Here is a 19286-nt window from a genome sequence, read left to right as displayed (position 1 = left end):
AGAGACCTTCAAGATCATCGCGTCCAACCCATCAACCAATCCAACACCACCTAAACAACTAACCCATGGCACCAAGCACCCCGAATATGAAGCACACAAGTGTTCAGCAGGGCTCAGAATGAAGAATTTAAATGTCCTTAATAGAAAGTAGTCTTTGGAACTTCAGTTGTTTTAGTATTTGTTGGTTGGTTGGTTGGGATTGCTGGTTGGTTGTTTTCTTCCTAGTGAAATACAGAGATTTTGCTAGCCAGTAGGCTATTTGATAAATTAAAGATGGTTTTTAGGCTGCTTTACTGCAGTGGTCTCTTGGTAGCACTTTATCTTGGTTTGAAAACAAATTACAAAGAAGCTTGCAAAAGCCTTTGGAAGAAAGCTTTTAAAAGATGTGCTGCAGGATGGGATGCAGAGACATTGCACATTTCTGTCTCAGTGTGATCATCTAATAATGGTTTTCTTGCAGAGTTAATGCCTTCATTTTTTTGCTTCCAGTTATTTCTGGGACAATCTAGTAGCATTTCAGCAACATCACCTGCTAATAAAAATAATCACGATAAAGGAAGTAGTTCACACAAAATATTCCACTCTGTCTTCAGTCACAAATAACTTTCACCTGTCATCTGAATTGCCTGAATAGTCAAGAACTTTGCAGAAAACTCAGAAAATAAAGATATGAATTTGCTTTGAGATAAATACATGGAATATATAGAGGTGAAGACACACACACACACACACACACACACACGTAGAACCATAGAATCAACCAGGTTGGAAAGACCTCAGAGATCCTCAAGTCCAACCTATTACCCAGTGACAACTAAACCATGGCTCCAAGTGCCACATCCAACCCTATTTTTGAACACCTCCAGGGACAGTGACTCCACCACCTCCCTGGGCAGCACATTCCAATGGCCAGTTATTCTTTCTTTCATGTATTGGCAGTGCAGGGTTAAGGGTTGGACTTGAGGATCTTAAAGGTCTTTTCCAACTTAAACAATTCCATGATTCTCTATTGCACGCACACTGCAGTAGTTGATGCTGATGTGTGTTATGCTGTGTGCTTCCCAAGGGCATGCTGAACCAGACATGCTGCTCACAACAGTAGTCTTTCATAGCTATAGGTTGGAATTAATTTTTATATGTAATAATTTTTGGTTTATTTATATATTGTGAGACCACACCTGGTGTATCGTGTCCAGTGCTGGGCTCCACAGTTCAGGAGGGACAGGGAACTACGGAAGAGTGTCCCATGGAGGGCTCTGAGGATGATGAAGGGGCTGGAACATCTCTCATATGAGGAAAGGGACTCTGCCAAACAGAAAGGAACCTGGGGGTGCTGATTGACAGCCACCTAAACATGAGCCAGCAGTGTGCCCAGGTGGCCAAGAAGGCCAATGGCATCCTGGCCTGCATCAAGAATAGCGTGGCCAGCAGGAGCAGGGAAGTCATTGTGCCCCTGTACTAAGCACTGGTTAGGCCACACCTTGAGTCCTGTGTCCAGTTCTGGGCCCCTTGATTTAAGAAGGACATCGAGACACTTGAATGTGTCCAGAGAAGGGCAACAAGGCTGGGGAGAGGCCTTGAGCACAAGCCCTACAAGGAGAGGCTGAGGGAGCTGGGGTTGTTTAGCCTGGAGAAGAGGAGGCTCAGGGGAGACCTCATTGCTCTCTACAGCTACCTGAAGGGAGGTTGTAGCCAGGTGGGGGTTGGTCTCTTCTCCCAGGTAGCCAGCACCAGAACAAGAGGACACAGTCTCAAGCTGTGCCAGGGGAAGTTTAGGCTAGAGGTGAGGAGACAGTTCTTCACTGAGAGAGTCATTTGCCATTGGAATGTGCTGCCCAGGGAGGTGGTGGAGTCCCGATCCCTGGAGGTGTTCAAGAGGGGATTGGACGTGGCACTTGTTGCCATGGTTTAGTAGTCATGAGGTGTTGGGTGACAGGTTGGACTTGATGATCTTTGAGATCTCTTTCAACCTTATTGATTCTATGATTCTGTGATCTCTGGAGGTGCTTTCCAACTCCCACCATTCTATGATTGGGATTTCACATCAATCAGCTATTTCTTTACTGCTGATTTTTCAGGAATCTGGTAGACAAGCTATTTATACAGACGAGTGAAAAGCTCATGAAGCTGCTGAAATCAGATACACGTGAAAAGAGGCCCAAGACCCATCTCGGCTCCTCATTTTGCCCTTCCTCTTTTTGCCTTTCAGAACAAAATTATTTTAGACCCAATGACTTTCAGCGAGGCCCGCTTCAGACCATCTCTTGAAGAGAGGCTGGAGAGCATCATCAGTGGGGCTGCCCTGATGGCAGACTCCTCGTGCACGCGAGACGACCGCCGGGAACGGATCGTGGCCGAGTGCAACGCTGTGCGGCAAGCCCTGCAGGACCTGCTCAGCGAGTACATGAATAACGTAAGTTACATCCTCTGGTTGCTGCTCCCTGGGCAGCAGCTGCTTGAAAACCTTTCTGAGGGCTCTGGCTTTGGTGTGCAGCAAACCCACTTTATACCAGGAGTGAAGGTGATGCTGTTTGAATCGTTTAACTTCTCCATGGGAAGGCTGTTTGAATGATTTGGCTTTTTAATGGGACTGATAGTTGAATTATTTGACTTCTTAATAGGAATGATGTTTGAATTATTTGACTTCTTAATGGGAATGCTCTCTGAGTTCCTTATCTTTTTAATGGAGATTTGAATGATTTAACTTTCTGTTGGTGATGCTACCTGAATTCTCTCAGTTTTAATACATGGCAAAAAATTGGCAGATATTTGGTGCTGTCAAAAGCTCGCGGGAATGGTTTGGTTTGGTTTTACCTTCCAAGGAACTTCATGTTCCTCGTGGCATCAGTGTTTCTTCTCATGTAACAAACAGCCAAAAAGATTCCTTCAGAGGTAAAATCCTTTTTTGAATGGAAGTGTATGGTTAGCAATGTAAGTGAGGCATGGCCTAAGAGTTATTTTCTTAATGCAACGGATTATGGTTAATCTTCAACATGATTTCCTCTCTGTGGTGGTTGTCACTTTGTTGGCTTGTTAGGATGTTGCCTGTAGACACTCATGGGAGGTTGTCTGCCGTGTGGGTTGAACCACCGAAGCTCACTGTTGGAGCTCTTAAATATTCAGTTGTTTTGAAAGCAGTGAGGGTAGCACCTCTGCTGTTCACACAAAAACATATCTGCAGCTGCAGCCGTCTGTGTAGGCTTTCAAGAGGTGTTAAATGGTTCAACGTGGTGTTAACTTGTAGTGCTTTGTTCTGCATAATTTGCCCCAGGAAATTCTCTCTGCCTACCCTTGTGTGTTTAAGCTCCTAAGTGCTGCTGCTGTGTCCTTCGGAGGGTGTGTGAAAAGGTCCTAAGCAACATCAACAACCTTCTTTTTTTAAATGGAGATGTTTGCAAATAGGTCTCAAACCCAGCATCCTATACTCTGCTGTTTCTTGTCTGTCATCCCTGTCACAGTTTGAGGTGGCACATTTTGATGCTGTTTGGCTAGAATCACCAAGCTAACACTGAGGAGACTGTGCAAGGCTGAACCATTAACACTTGGATTTTGGTTGGCACTGGTGGTTGGAGTGATTGATTGTGCAAACTGCAATCCTTTAGTCATTTATTATGCAGGTCACAATTAATTCTGATTTTATTAAGGTATTATTGCTTACCATAGTCACCTCAGGGCCCAGCTGTTCCTGGTGCTGCAGAATGTAAAGAAATCCATTGTTTGCCTTGTCTTTTTTGTGATGGTTGAAAGGCTCTTGTACCATGAATGAAAGCAAAATCCATGCTGTTGTGTTAGGGGTTAGGAACTCTAAAGAGGGCATTCAATACCAAGTGGTGAGGATGTGGGGGAAGAGGACTTGCTGGATTGCTTCCCATAGAATCTTGCTTTGTAGAACTAATTCTGATAGAGGTAATCCTTAAAAAGCCTTTCAAAAATACTTTGAGAAGTGATGGATTGTGGCTTTTTACTTTATGGTGGTGCCTTGCTTTCCCTACACAGGTTTCTGGTAACGATGCAATTTGCCTGTGGAGGACCAGGAACATTCTTGCTTTATTTCTGGCCACATTTACAGAGGAAGGAGTGTTTTAAATGACTGTAGGCATTTATGACCACATGGGAGGTGGCTAATACAGTTCCATTGGTTTTACTTAAACTCATAATGGTGTGAGCATCAGTTTTTATGGTTACTGCAGTATGGGTTTGAATTTCTCTTCCCCCTCCTTTTTTTCACTTCCTCCCTCTGTTCTAATGAGTCTGAGCTGCACAATTCCTGTATTTATTTATCTTATTTACCTGCTTTATATTGGACTGTAATGAACTTCAGCTATTTTTTTCACTCTTGAGTCAATATTGCACATACAGAATATGCACTTAGGAGTACTTGGTGTTGCACATCTGGGATGATAGAATTGGAGAATGATTCTGCATTAAATGTTGTCTTCCAAGATGGTCCTAGCAGATACAAGGGGTAGGATTCAGTTTACAGATTAAGGCACCTACATTTAGGTTTCTCTACATAAGTACAGTCAGGCCAACTTGGGATTCCAGCTCCATTGTTAAAGATAAATGCCTGGTGCCATTTTAAACCACTAGTTGAAACAGTCCACCCCTCATTTGAACAGAGGCTCCTCAATCTGCTGCTCAGAAGCATTTGGGTCTGCCATGGGTTTTCTGTTCTACCTGCTAGCCCCATTTCCATGTCATGTGTGCTCTAGGGAAGAAAATTTGGACTGACTTCTGCCTTTATCAAATCATTGGAGCCTCAATTGCTTAAGCTCCCATTAAAGCTGATAGAGATGAGATCAATACTGCGAAGGGAACCCAGAGAGCCATGCAGATGACTGTTAAAATCTAATATGGGATAAGTTAACTCCAGACTCCTTGGACTGTATTCACTAAATCCCCATGAACTGGGTAGAAGATTGGCTGTCTTCTAGGCAGAACCTCTTAAGTGAAATGTCTAGAGACAGCACTTCTCCCAGCAAGATCTACTTTAGTATTTAACCATTTGATGAACCCTGGGGATGCATTTTCCTGGGTTCACAGTAATAGAACAGAGTAGAATAGAATAAACCAGGTTGGAAGAGACCCTCAAGATCATTGTGTCCAACCTATCATCCAACACCACCTAATCCACTAAACCATGGCACCAAGCACCCTATCATGTCTCCTCTAAGGAGGTTCATTATGACAAAATAATTCACTTGGAAAGTTTGTTAAAAGCTTGGAAGAATTTCAAAAGGCAAAACTAAAAGGCATGTTCCCAATTAGCCTGGTCAGGAGCTGGCTAGACTGTCAGAGCATGTTAGGTTTGAGATGATGTGCTAAAGATGGAGATCTTTAATGTCTTCTGCCCTTAGAGCTGTACACCAATAGCACTTCAATTCTGTGCTTGCTTGAAGATTTGCATTTAATTGGACATCAGTCCTTGGGGTTTTTTGCTCTTTGATGATATCTGTCTGATTGATCAAATATGTGCACTGCTTTGGCTGCTTGCCGTGAGATACAAAACAGAGAACAAAAGATATTCTGTGGCCACATTAAGGAATTTAGATATGGGCAACAAGGCTGGTGAGAGGCCTCGAGCACAAGCCCTATGAGGAGAGGCTGAGGGAGCTGGGGTTGCTTAGCCTGGAGAGGAGGAGGCTCAGGGGAGACCTTATTGCTTTTTACAACTACCTGAAGGGAGGTTGTAGCCAGGTGGGGGTTGGTCTCTTCTCCCAGGCAACCAGCACCAGAACAAGAGGACACAGTCTCAAGCTGCACCAGGGGAGGTTTAGGCTCAAAGTGAGGAGAAAATTCTTCTCAGAAAGAATAATGTACTATTGGAATGTGCTGCCCAGGGAGGTGGTGGAGTCACCACCCCTGGAGGTGTTCAAAAAAGGATTGGATGTGGCACTTGGAGCCATGGCTTAGTTAGTCATGAGGTGTTGGGCGATAGGTTGGACTTGATGATCTGTGAGGTCTTTTCCAACTTTATTGATTCTATGATTCTAATATGAAAAGAATTGCCAAAGTGTCTCAGGTAGGTTGGATGTGTGGTTAGAACATACATTTGCAAAGGGAATGTACAATATTTAGGCAATATAACAATGTTTAACCATTTAAGCATACCAGTAGCAATAAGAGGGAAAGAGAGAATCCCTGGCAGCAAAATGGTGCTCGGTGGCAGGGAATGGGGTGGGGGGGACTTGATAAGAACTGTTAAGCCAAAAAGGCAATGAATCAATTACTCACAGCTGATTCCACCCAAGCAGGGAGTGCTGCTGCTGCATATTAGCTGTCAAGGCTTTCTTGGGCACTCTGGTGTGCCGGGCACGGCTGGTTGCCAGCAGGGATGCCAGGTGGTCCCGGGGCTGGTCTGGCTGCAGCAGGACAGCAGATGGTTTACAATGCTATTACTGCAACAGGCTCTTGCTTTGTCCTGGGTAAACTGAGGCACAGCAAAATTCTGCTTGCAAGGGGAAGCAAGGCTTGGCTCCGGCTCCTGAAGCTCTTGGCTTCTCTAGCTTGCAGCGAGTAAGCTGATGGCTTTCTCCCAGGCTCTGGAGCGGGCAGCTCGAGGCAGCTTCAAGCAAGGCAGGTCCAAGCAGGGAGTGCAGGTTCAGGCAAGGCAAGGCAAAGGCAACTAGAAATTGGCCTGTGTATATATGTTGCCCAAGGTTCAGTTGGGCCAATAGGGCAACGAAGGGGGACACAGTCTCAAGCTGTGCCAGGGGAAGTTTAGACTTGAGGTGAGGAGAAAGTTCTTCATGGAGAGAGTCATTCATCATTGGGATGTGCTGCCCAGGGAGGTGGTGGAGTCACCGTCCCTGGAGGTGTTCAAGAGGGGACTGGATGTGGCACTTGGTGCCATGGTTCAGTCATGCAGTGACAGGTTGGACTCGATGATCTTTGAGGTCTCTTCCAACCTTAGTGATACTGTGATGCTGTGAAAAGGGGATTCTGCCAGGCTGTGGCCATGAAAGGCAGAAGCATAGGTCTGGTCTGGGAGAAGCAGTGGCCACTACACGTGCTCGTACCCCAGAAGTAGACTTGTTTACCCAGACATGTTGGGGCCTCTCTTCTGTTCCTTTTCCTGCATTACCCTGACTTTCTGCAAGAAGGAGTGGGGAGAGGGGGACCGTACCTAAATGCATCAGGGCCTCTCTGGGTTTGTGCTGGGCCCATTTGGCCCTACCATGACAGGCCATATTTAAAGGTTACAGGCAATGAAGTGCAGGCTACTGAGAATGTGCTGTACAGTCAATATTCAGTCCTTCTACAGCCTAAAATTACTTCTTTGGAATTATCTACATCTATTACTTGGGTTCAGGGAGGGGTTTCTTTTTGTGTAGATGAACATTGCCGTTTGGTTGTAAAACAGGCCCCATATCCCTGCTAGATCTTTACACTGCAGACTCCCATATAAATTGGTTGTGATTTATCTTCTGTCCCATATTAAACTTTGATTGCAGCTAAGTAAAACACTGAGTGCAAAAGAACATGCTGAGAATGGAGGCGTTGTTCTTGAAGCTTCACTGCGCTTCACAAGAGAAGAGGAATACAGACATGAGTTTAAAATCATAGATACATAGAACGATTTGAGTTGGAAAGCACCTTCAAGATCATCCAGTTCCAACCCTCTGCCGTGGGCAGGGACACCTCCCACTAGCCCAGGTTGCTCAAGGCCACATCCAGCCTGGCCTTGAACTCTTCCAGGGAGGGGACATCCACAACCTCCCTGGGCAGCCTGTTGCAGTGTCTCACCACCCTCACTGTCAGGAATTTCTTCTTTATCGCCAGTCTAGCTCTGCCCTCCATAAGCTTCAATCCATTGCCCCGTGTCCTATCACTACAAACCCTTGTAAAAAGTCCCTTTCCAACTTTCTTTTAGCCCCCTTCAAGCTTCAAGTGCTGGAAGATTGCTCTGATGCTCTCTAGAGCCTTCTCTTCTCCAGGCTGAAAAGCCTCAGGTACTCACTTCACAGTCTCACAGTATCACCAAGGTTGGAAGAGACCTCAAAGATCATCAAATCCAACCTGTCACCACAGACCTCATGACTAGACCATGGCACCAAGTGCCACATCCAATCTCCTCTTGAACACCTCCAGGGATGGGGACTCCACCACCTTCCTGGGCAGCACATTCCAATGGCAAATGACTCTTTCAGTGAATAACTTTCTCCTCACTTCCAGCACTTTGGAAATGTTGGCAACCAAACTGAAATATGAGAAGAAGTTCTGTGAAGAGAAGGATAGGACAGGTTTCACCTTAGAGGAGTAAACATAGTGCTGGTTCTGCAGTTGTGTTGTTTTCTCTTATAAAGGTTTTAGGAAGAGTGTCAGGAATGTAGGTGTCTGTGAAAAGATAAGGTTGGAGAGATGTGGTTTGGTTCCTCCTTCCTTCTCCTCAGATGAATGTTGGTTTATTCCATTTCCTATGTGTGAAATAAGCTTTTTTTTCATATATATATTTTTTTTATCTACCTTAACAAATATTTGGATGTTCTGGTCCCAGTTCAGAGGTTATTTATGCAATAATTATAGCAGGAGGTTTTTGAATGATCATTGCTCTGGGAAAATTAGTCCCTAGGACCTTTACCGGTCCTGTCACTGTGTATTTGTATAGCAGATTGCATTGGAGTCTCACAGTGCATAAGCCCTCTGCAAGAACTTCTATGGGGATGAGATTTAACCTGCTTTGTGAGACCCCACCTGGAATACTGCATCCAGTCCTTGAGCCCCCCACCATAAGAAGGACATCAGACTGCAGAGGAGACTATGGAGATGGTCAGAGGGCTGGAGAACCTCCTCTATGGGGACAGGCTGAGAGAGCTGGGGCTGTTCAGCCTGGAGAATAAAAGGCCAGAGAAGGAGGCCTTAAAGCAGCCTTCCAGTACCTGCAGGGGGCTACAAGAAAGCTGGGAAGGGACTATTTACCAGAGCTTGTAGTGGCAGGATGTGGGACAATAGATTGAAGCTTGAGGAGGGGAGATTGAGTCTGGAGATTAGGAAGAAATTCTTGACAGTGAAGGTGGTGAGGCACTGGAACAAGTTGCCCAGAGAAGTTGTGGATGTCCCCTCCCTGGAGGTGTTCAAGGCCAGGTTGGATGTGGCCTTGAGCAACTTGGTCTAGCGGGAGGTGTCCCTGCCCATGGCAGAGGATTGAAAGTAGATGATCTTTACAGTCCCTTCCAACCCAACCCATTCTGTGAATCTCTGAATTACTGTTTCTGTATCTAGTAATATCCATCTTTCATCTGGCTATCAGTAACTGGCATGCTGTATCTTTTTCCCCCCAAGCCTCACATCTGTTATTTCTGGAGTGAACTCAGCCACAGTTCAGTTGTTTTTTTAACTTTTGGGGAAGCAGGGGCAGAAGGACTCTCAGTTTCTGGGTCATATGACTCCTTTTTTTGTGTTGGTTTGGGTTTTTTCCTCCCCAAACTCCCACAGGAAACAGATGAGGCTTTCTTCAGATTTGTGTGTGTATGTGATAAATCCCATCATTTATTTCCAAATAAAACTACACTTCCAGACTTCTGTCCTACAGAGAAGAACTAAATACAGCTCCACAGAAGCTCTTAATGCAACTGGTTTCCATTTGTCTAAATGAAAAATTGATTGGATGGATGGTTAGCTCTGATTGTGGTCTAGTTTCCTGCTGGGTTACTCTCTTGATCCATCAAGATTGATATTGCAGACTATCAGGGAGCAGAAATCCCAGAAACCTGGAGGTTCCAGGTCCTAGACTCCTGGATGAGAAGCATACTGCCAGACTGCTACAGCCCAATGCTGGGCATGCTTTTTAGCATGCAGCAGGGTGCTGTTGTGTTGCTGTCTGATTAAGATGAAGGAAGAAAACTCTATCTTTACAAAAATACACCTGAGCAAGGATGCTTTGAATTCCCTGACACTGTCAATGTCAGTGCCAAGCAAAGACAGACCGAATTTTGGGTCACTTGAGATAATCAAAGATGTTTGGGAAGTAGTTTACAGGTGACGACTGTTAAAGACCTCTGTGGTCACTGGAACACTGGCATGGCATTAGCTCCAGGCTCCATTTGATAAGGCATTTCCTGCATGGTTCAAACATAAGTTTACCTTCTTAAACCTTTGGGCTCATTATTAAGCCAACCTTCATTCTTATGTCTGCCTTTGCCTCTTAGAATCATAGAATCAGTAAGGTTGGAAGAGACCTCAGAGGTCATCAAGTCCAACCTGTCACCCACCACCTCATGACTACTAAACCATGGATTCAAGTGCCATATCCAGTCCTTTTTTGAGCACCTCCTGGGATGGTGACTCCACCACCTCCCTGGGCAGCACATTCCAATGGCCAATTACTTTTTCTGGGAAGAACTGTCTCCTCACCTCCAGCCTAAACCTCCCCTGGCACAGCTTGAGACTGTGTCCTCTTGTTCTGGTGCTGGTTGCCTGGGAGAAGAGACCAATCCCCACCTGTCTACAACCTCTCTTAAGGTAGTTGTAGAGAGCAATGAGGTCTCTCCTCTTGTGCAGTGTCCTGTTCCCAGCCACTCCCAGCATTTCAGAAGGGCTTGGAGTTTGTTTATATTGGAATTGAGCTTTGGGACAGAGAGCATTTCTACATATCCAAGTGGAATGAACATCCCTGTATGAGGTCCTTGTATTCCTACTGATGATGTAATGTTTAGATCTGAGGACAAGAGCACTGCACACTAGATTTTTTGGTTGATATTTTACTGATACTGCCATAGGAATAACATTGCTCTTGGTAATCTTGTTCCCTAAAGTTCCTACCCCTTCCTGGTGTCTGTTCTCAGTCACTGAGATGCTACAGGCTCTAATTTCTGTTCCCTGCAGGAAAGAAAATGTCATCTCTTGCAAATGCAGACTGCAAGAACGAAGCAGAAAGCACAACTCTACAGGCAGTTTTTCCTCACAAATGTATCAGTAAAAAATTTGAATTGCTCAAAGTGAAATTATAGTGCTGCAGGAGATGAAAATGAAATGTCCTTAATGGACAGCTGAAGTTCTTGTGCTTGATTGGAGAATGAAGAACATGATGGCAAATGAAAATCTATAAACTCTCAGGGTACTGTCAGCTGCCACATTTAACAGCTCCATCTGAATTCCTGTGAAAGAGCAAAGCAATTGCTCGTGTCTGAGTTTTGCTTCTGCTGCTGACTTGCATAAGGTTAATCTGAGTGACAGTGAGAAGTAAATGGTGGTTATGAGACAGAGAAATGTCCATAGCTGTCCTGAGATGAGTAATCAGGGATGAGTGACAAGCAAGTGACTGCTGGGTCCTCCTACTGTGGGCCTGACTGAGCAGTTCTTCCTTCGGCACAGTTGTTGAGTTCCTGGCTTTCTGAATCCTTTGTAGAGAACAGACCTTGTTCAAAGTTTCCTGCTCTATTTCAAGCTGGAGATAAGCTGGTTTATTATTCACTTTGCTCTTTTAGAGGCTGTGTGAGCAGTTCTGTCTTTCCAAACTTGGAAGAAACACAGTAGTTAGTACCTGAGGAATGGAACGTGGTCCCAAGTGGGCAAATGTTTTGTGTCACAGTATTGCTTCCCAGTGTGTGCCCCTTGGCATTTATGCATCACTTCTGACTACTTCAACTGCTCATAACTGTGCCTAAATCACTACATATGCCACCTGCAGCATGACTTGAGACACCTTTAAGAAGAAGAAATGGTTTCAAGCTGCACCAGGGGGGTTTAGGCTCAATCTTAGAAGAAACACCTTCACTGAAGGGGTTCTCAAACACTGGCACAGGCTGCCTAGGCTGAATCCCCATCCCTGGAGGTGTTTCAGAGAGGCAGAGTTGTGGTGCTGAGGGACATGGCTTACCACCAGCCTTGATAGAGAACTGTTGGACTGGATGATCTTAAAGGGTTTTTTTTGCAACCAATGTGATTCTATGATAGTATTTTTTTCCTTTTTTGGGGATGATGTCATCAGGCCTCATAGGGGAGGAGACTGTAGTCTAGATGTGGGGGACTTTCTTTTCAGCTTCCCTTTGAGTTCAGTTTGAATATTGTCCTCATCTTTCACAGGCCCTCATTACTTCTGAACAACAACCCAAACTGCTTCCCTACAACATGTGATATTCATCTCCTACATGCCATGGTTTGGAATAAATTATTTATTAAGCATAGCCCTAGTTCATCAATAGTCTGCCTCTAGAAAACTTGCCTTCTTTGACAAATGTATTTGTTATTCCTCTTTGTTCTACCTCTGGGTATGCATGCAAGCTGCCTAGGTCTGCCGCTGCTACCTTAGCAGACCTGCTCATTTTAGACTGAGGCTATTCAGGCACAGCAACCCCAAACCAGGCACAACCCCAAAAAAAAGCACTGCATTTTCTGCTGGTGATTTTCCTGTTTTAGCTCATTTTATTTTGCATTCATTAGGTGTGGATTTGGGGGGGGGGGGGTTGCTTTTCTTTCTAAAGGCTGTTCTTGCAGAAGTGACGACTTCTGCACTGGTGCTTTTAATATGCTGGAGAGCATTGCCTCAGTGTCTGCAAGACTTAGGCTTTCTGAAAATGCTGTTTGTTACAGCTATTTGTTTACCTGGAGGAAAGTCCTTTATCAATCTTGTGTATGTAGCATGATTCATAACTCCTGCAATTTGTCTCTGTACTGAAGTTGGCAACTATGGGTCATTAGTTTGTTGTTTTTCCGTGTCTGCAAGTCAATATCAGTAGGGGAGAAGTCTTTCATGCATTTTATGCTATACCAATAGCAATATGATTATTAGCTCCCTGTCTACATGCTTTTGGGTTGTGGAGCTTACTCTCAATATTTGGACAGTCCAGACTAATACTCTTGTTGTGCACTGTGTTCCTTTGGATGTGAAACAGTCCCAAAACGCAGAGATTTATTGGGAATGCATCAAAATAAAATAAGCATGGAGCTACTGAAAACAGTGAGCTTGCACAAAACCAGAACACTGCGTCCACATCTGGAGCTCTCAATACAGGAGAGAGGTGGACTTGATGGGGTGGGCCCAGAGGAGGGCCACAAAAATGATCAGGGGATTGGAACACCTGGGGACAGGCTGAGGGAGCTGGGGGTTTTCAGCCTGGAGAAGAGAAGGCTCCAGGGAGACCTAGTAGCAGCCTGCCAGTAGCTGAAGGGGGCAATGAGAAGGATGGAGAGGGACTGTTTGCAAAGGCCTGGAGTGATAGGACAAGGGACAAACTAGAGAAGAGTATGTTTAGGTTGGATGTTAGGAACAAGTTCTTTACCACGAGGGTGGTGGAACACCAGAACGAGTTGCCCAGGGAGGTGGTTCAGGCTCTGGAGATATTCAAGGTAAGGCTTGACAGGGCTGTGGACAACCTGATCTAGTTGAGGATTTCCCTGCTGACTGCAGAGAATGTTGGACTAGATGCCCTTTAGGAGGTCCCTTCCAACCCCAAAAATTCTATGATTCTATGATTCAGGTAAAAAATCAGTTTGCTGGGGGCTACTTTTGGGCACTTTGTGCTCTTAAGGTTGTGTTGTTCTTGTATATCTGATGTTTCCAGTTTCTGGTATTTGTGTGGAAAACTTGAAGGCAGCAATGGAAACAGAGAGAGTAAATTGTCTGTGCACAATTACATCTCTGAGGTGGTATCATCATCATCATCATTATTAATAATAATAATAATTATTCTGCAGGTGAGCACAGAAGGGAGGAGCTGTCAGCAGGCTCAGGCTCCCTAAGGGTGCAAGTGGCTGCTGGTGATGTTCAGTGGATGTTTGCCCTGGTGTGGGAAATTAGCCTGTGTTAATTCTTGAGCACTGTCAGAACCTGTGGTAGGTGGTTATGCTACCATCACAATACACATTAAACTGACTCTGAGCACTTTGTACTGGTCTTTCTTCATCTCTAGTATGACAGGAGGGCTGGAAGCCCTCTGCTGTGAGGCTAGGCTGAGAGAGTTGGAGTTTTCAGCCTGGAGATGAGAAGGCTCCAGGGAGACCCTCTGGTGGCCTTTCAATACTTAAAGGGGTCTATAAGAAAGCTGGAGAGAGACTTTTGGGCAGGGTTTGTGACAGCACAAGGGTGATAGTTTACACTAAAGGAGGGAGACTTAGACTGCACAGAATAGAGCATTTTTTTCCCAAGCAGGGTAGTGAGACCCTGGCCCACGTTTTCCAGAGAGATGGGAGATGCCCCCATCCCTGCAATCATTCCAGATCCAGCTGTCTGGGGCTCTGAGCATCCTGCTCTAGTTGCAGATGTCCCTGCTGACTTCAGGGGGGTTGGACTAAATGGCCTTTAAAGGTCCCTTCCAACACAAACCATTCTGTGATTCATTAAAAGCTGGTAGGAATTCACATCAAAATAAGGAAAGGAGAGAGGATGTGAAGTGATTTTTTTGTTTCCTGTTGAGTGCATTACATCATTTTGATAGCCATGCACTCTTTAGCACAGGCAAAGGTCGAAACTCTTTTCACATTAGCAATGTCGCGGCGGTGTTTTCACGTGGATTGGCAACCAGAGCTCTAAAACTGGGAAATGCCAGCAGCGTGTGCAAAGCTGCAGCTCGTGTCCTGCGGTGGGCTGCATTATTTGGTTGCTGTTTACACGAGGAGCGCTTTTCCCACCAAGAGCAAAGGCGGGGGAAGCGCTGGAAGGGATCCGCGTCACGCAGAGGCTTGTCACGGGAGTGCCCAGAAGAGGGCGCGCTTGTACACCGGAAAGGCTCTGCGCGGCCCCTCAGCGCTGGCTGCTGGCAGCTGTAATCAAAGCCATGTAATAATGGAGATAATGAAGAGGTTACCTGGTTAGCAGTTCGGGGATATTTAGGAAAATAAGTAGATTCAAAAGCTGTTTTGAGGGAAATTATGTGTTTTAATCAAATGCCTAATTTTATTTAATTGGCTTGATTATTTCAGGCACTTAATAGTGCCTGAAGTATCAAACAGAAATGAGGTGTTAAGTTCTGCTTGCGTTTTTAAAAGGCATCAATATTTTGATTTCCATAAGGGATCTGGCAGGCGAGGGGGAAGAGCCTCTCCTGCCCCTTTTGAAGTTATTCTTTCCAGCCACAGCGATTCTGTGGCTCTGTGCTCCATCACATTTCCGTGGTGCAGAGCTCAGGAACGTGGCATTGCAATACCAACTCATTTACAAGTTGCTTTCTGCAGCAGTCCAATGTGTGGGAACGTGAAATGAGATACAGCAGTGGTTAATGGGGTTTGATATTTGATCTGGGAAACGATCTTACAGCTTTCCAAATGCAGCAGAAATGCAAGGACACCGTGTCTTGTGACACAGTAACTTGTCCCTTTCTCCAGATCTGTGTTTCAGGCAGGTATTGAGAGCACACACACAGAATCACACTGAATGGTAGGGGCTGGAAGGGACCTCTGGACATCATCGAGTCCAAACTCCCCCCTGCCAAGGCAGGGTCACCTAGGAAGGTCACACAGGAGCACATACAGGCAGGTTTTGAATGTCTCGAGATGGAGAGTTCAGCACTCCCCTGGCAGCCTGTTCCAGTGCTCCAGGAGAGGCTGAGGGAGCTGAGGTTGCTTAGCCTGGAGAAGAGGCTCAGGGGAGACCTTATTGCCATCTACAACTACCTGAAGGGAAGTTGTAGCCAGGTGGGGGTTGGTCTCTTCTCCCAGGCAACCAGCATCAGAACAAGAGGACACAGTCTCAAGCTGCACCAGGGGAAGTTTAGGCTGGATGTTAGGAGGAAGTTCTTTATAGAAAGAGAGATTGGCCATTGGAATGTGCTGCCCAGGGAGGTGGTGGAGTCACCATCACTGGAGGTGTTTAGGAAGAGACTGGATGGGGTGCTTGGTGCCATGGTTTAGTTGATTAGATGGTGTTGGATGATAGGTTGGACTAGATGATCTCAAAGGTCTCTTCCAACCTGGTTAATTCTATTCTAACACAATTCTATTCTATTCTAAATCAAAGATTTTCCTGCTTGTGTTTAGATGGAACTTCTTATATTCAAGTTTGTGCCCATTACCTCTTGTCCTGTCACTGGGCACTGCTGAGAAAAGCCTGGCCCCATCCTCCTGATGTCCATCCCTTAAGTATTGATCAGCACTGTTGAGGTCCCCTCTCAGTCTTCTGTTTTCCAGATTAAAAAGCCCTAATTCTCTCAGTTTTTCCTAATAAGAGAGATGTTCCACTCTCCTCCTCATCTTTATAGCCCTTTAATATACCCTCTCCAGCAAGCCCCTGTCCTTCTTCAGCTGGGGAGCCAGATTTTGACACAGTATTCCAGATGTGGCCTCATCAGGGCAGAGTAGATGCCATTTATTTTTATGGTTGTGCTGGAGAAGTGAATGACAGCAAAAGCATCTCTGCTGTAAGCAGGTCTCTGAAATTCCCTTAGTGGTACAACAGCAGTGAAAGAAGATTGTTCCATTTCTTTTAAGCTGACTGAGCTGAAGGGATCAGCAGATTTCCTTTTTGTTTGGATTCTATTTAGGAATTTTCAGTACAGATCCAGTTTTCATCACATTTAATAACATTTGGAGACTTTGTCAGAACCATTCCTTTGAACAGATATTCCAACTGCCTGAAATAATTCATCATGCTTTTGGCTTCAACAGGAGAACACAGAACATTTGGTGAAATTAACTTGTCTGTAATGAAGCTTTAAGCTTAATAAAGTATCATAGAATCCTGCAGTGGTTTGGTTTGGAAGAATAGAATAGAATAGCATGGAATGGAATGGAATGGAATGGAATGGAATGGAATGGAATGGAATGGAATGGAATGGAATGGAATGGAATGGAATGGAATAAACCAGGTTGGAAGAGATCTTCAAGATCATCACATCCAACCTATCATCCAACACCACCTAATCAACTAACCCATGGCACCAAGCACCCTATCAAGTCTCCTCCTAAACACCTCCAATGATGGCAACTCCACCACTTCCCTGGACAGCCCATTCCAATGGGCAATCACTCTCTCTGTGTAGAACTTCTTCCTAACCTCCAGCCTATACCTCCCCTGGTGCAGCTTGAGACTGTGTCCTCTTGTTCTGGTGCTGGTTGCCTGGGAGAAGAGACCAACCTCTGCCTGGCTACAACCTCCAAGGAAGGGAGGGGACCTTAAAGATCATCTAGTTCCATGGCAGGGGCACCCTCCAAGTTCCTCAAGGCCTCATCCAGCCTAGCCTCCAGGGAGGGGTACCCAGAACCTCCCTGGGCAACCTGTCCCAGTGCCTCACCACTCTCCCTGTAAAGAAGTTCTTTCTAATCTGCAGTCTAAATCTGCCCTCTTCCAGCTCAAAGCCATTGCCTCTCATCCTATCACTACAAATCCTTGTAAAAGGTCCCTCTCCAGCTTTCTTGTAAGCAAGCTGCAATTAAGTGTAGGGTACCATCCTGACCACACATTTTCATCATGCATATATTATGTAGGGTTTTTTAGGTATTTATCAGATTAACTGACTGCTCCCTTGCCTTTTCATTTATCTATCTATCTATCTATCTATCTATCTATCTATCTATCTATTTATTTCATTTGTCAAGCAATGGTTCAAAAGGGAACACAATAAAACACAAGTGGGAGTGTGACAGCCCAGATGGATGCATTCCAGTGGTAATTCTGCGTTGACTTTGTGCATTTCAATGTAAAACCAGAATTCTGTAGCTTTGAGTGGACAATGACTGAGCTCTTTCTGACCTGATCTGAAATACCTTGGGCCATGGTGTGTAGTAATGCAGTTACTATAGGGCTGTTGAATGTGTTGCCAGACAGTATTTAAATCCTGGCATCAGAGAAATTAGATTTTAATCGGGTTTTAAGGGTAAGCTGAATAAGTAGATAAGGTAGAATTAACCAGAGGCATATTAAGGCAGTGAAACCTTTGGATCTCTTACAGCCATTGTTGTAAGCTCCTTGCTGAAGAGAGACATCATGGTTGTGTAGAAAGAGGTTGACAGTTATGGGTAAGAGGAGTGGTGTTACCTAACATAATCACACAGACACCTAATAACATAATCACCTTCTCTGGAGCACCCTGACCTCAAGAAACCAGAGAAAATTGCATTAGTTGTATTTTGTTAAAGCATTTGGGAGGAAAAGTAAACAAATTGTTGTGCCAAGGGAGGTTCAGGTTGGATACTAGAAGAAACTTCCCACAAAGGGTTCTCAAGCATTGGAACAGGCTGCCCAGGGAGATGGTGAAGTCACCATCCCTGGAGGTCTTTAAACGACATGTGGATGTGGTGCTGAGGAAGTGGTTTAGTGGTAGTGGCTTAGCACTAGTGTTGGGATTGTGAGCTCTAGGTGAGCAGTTGGACCTGATCTCAAAGTTTTCTCCCAACCTCAACAGTTCTGTGACTGTGTGAAATAAAGAAAATGTCCACACTGAGGTTTCCCAAGCTGGTGGGACTGCTGGAGGTGTTTAGGAAGAGACTGGATGGGGTGCTTGGTGCCATGGTTTAGTTGATTAGATGGTGTTGGGTGATAGGTTGGACTTGATGATCTTGAAGGTCTCTTCCAACCTGGTCTATTCTATTCTATTCTATTCTATTCTATTCTATTCTATTCTATTCTATTCTATTCTATCCCATCCTATCCCATCCCATCCTATCCCATCCTATCCCATCCTATCCTATCCTATCCTATCCTATCCTATCCTATCCTATCCTATCCTATCCTATCCTATCCTATCCTATCCTATCCTATCCTACTCACCCCAGGAGTTTCCTGAGGCAATTGAGTGCTGGGGGTTTTTAGCTGGGAGAGCAGTTGCTGTGATGTTAAACAGCCAGAACATTTCCCTGTCTGCTTTTTTCCTCTGTGAACTACCTTGGGATGTTTTTTGCTCCACTTAATTTTTGTTTTTATTGGATGCATGACATTTTTACTGGTAGCTTCCTTTTCTCCCTCCTGTAGGTGTGTTCAGATGACTAAACATTGTTCAGAAGTTTGAAAATCCAAGCACTTGAGCTCTTTGGTTAGTCCATTATTTTACCTTTAAACACATTTTGATCCTATAAAGCAGAACAGAATGTTTAATGACTAAAGGGCCTTGCAAGTCAAGCTTTAATGTGAACAATTTATTCCCTAAGCAACAACAGGGCTCTGTGATACACAGGGATAAATTACAAAATACAACACACAAAAAAAGGAAAAGAGGTAAAAGAAAAAGGGAAGAAAGTGGGAGGAGGCTTTTTTGCAGTTGAGATGAGTCATAAATATGTTGGTTTATTACAAAATCATCTTTTCCTGCTTTACAGTGAGGGTGGTGAGACACTGGAACAGGTTGCTCAGAGGGATTGTGGATGCCCCCTCCCTGGAGGTGTTCAAGTCCTGGTTGGACAAGGTCTTGAGCATCCTG

The 19286-nt window shown here is 44.9% G+C and overlaps 1 protein-coding gene across 1 annotated transcript in view; it reads left to right on the top strand.

The window, feature by feature from the left end:
* CTNNA2 (catenin alpha 2) overlaps nt 1-19286 on the top strand; it is a 698580-nt gene that overhangs the window by 192832 nt on the left and 486462 nt on the right. Inside the window, exon 7 of the mRNA XM_054172387.1 lies at nt 2210-2413. Within this exon, the coding sequence (XP_054028362.1) occupies nt 2210-2413 (204 nt within the window). The remainder of the gene's footprint in view (nt 1-2209; nt 2414-19286) is intronic.

This window comes from Dryobates pubescens, chromosome 23 (genome assembly GCF_014839835.1).
Source record: "Dryobates pubescens isolate bDryPub1 chromosome 23, bDryPub1.pri, whole genome shotgun sequence".
Lineage (NCBI taxonomy): Eukaryota > Metazoa > Chordata > Aves > Piciformes > Picidae > Dryobates > Dryobates pubescens.
The sequence above is the reverse complement of the archived record's forward strand: the minus strand, read 5'-3'. Positions and strand labels throughout refer to the sequence as shown.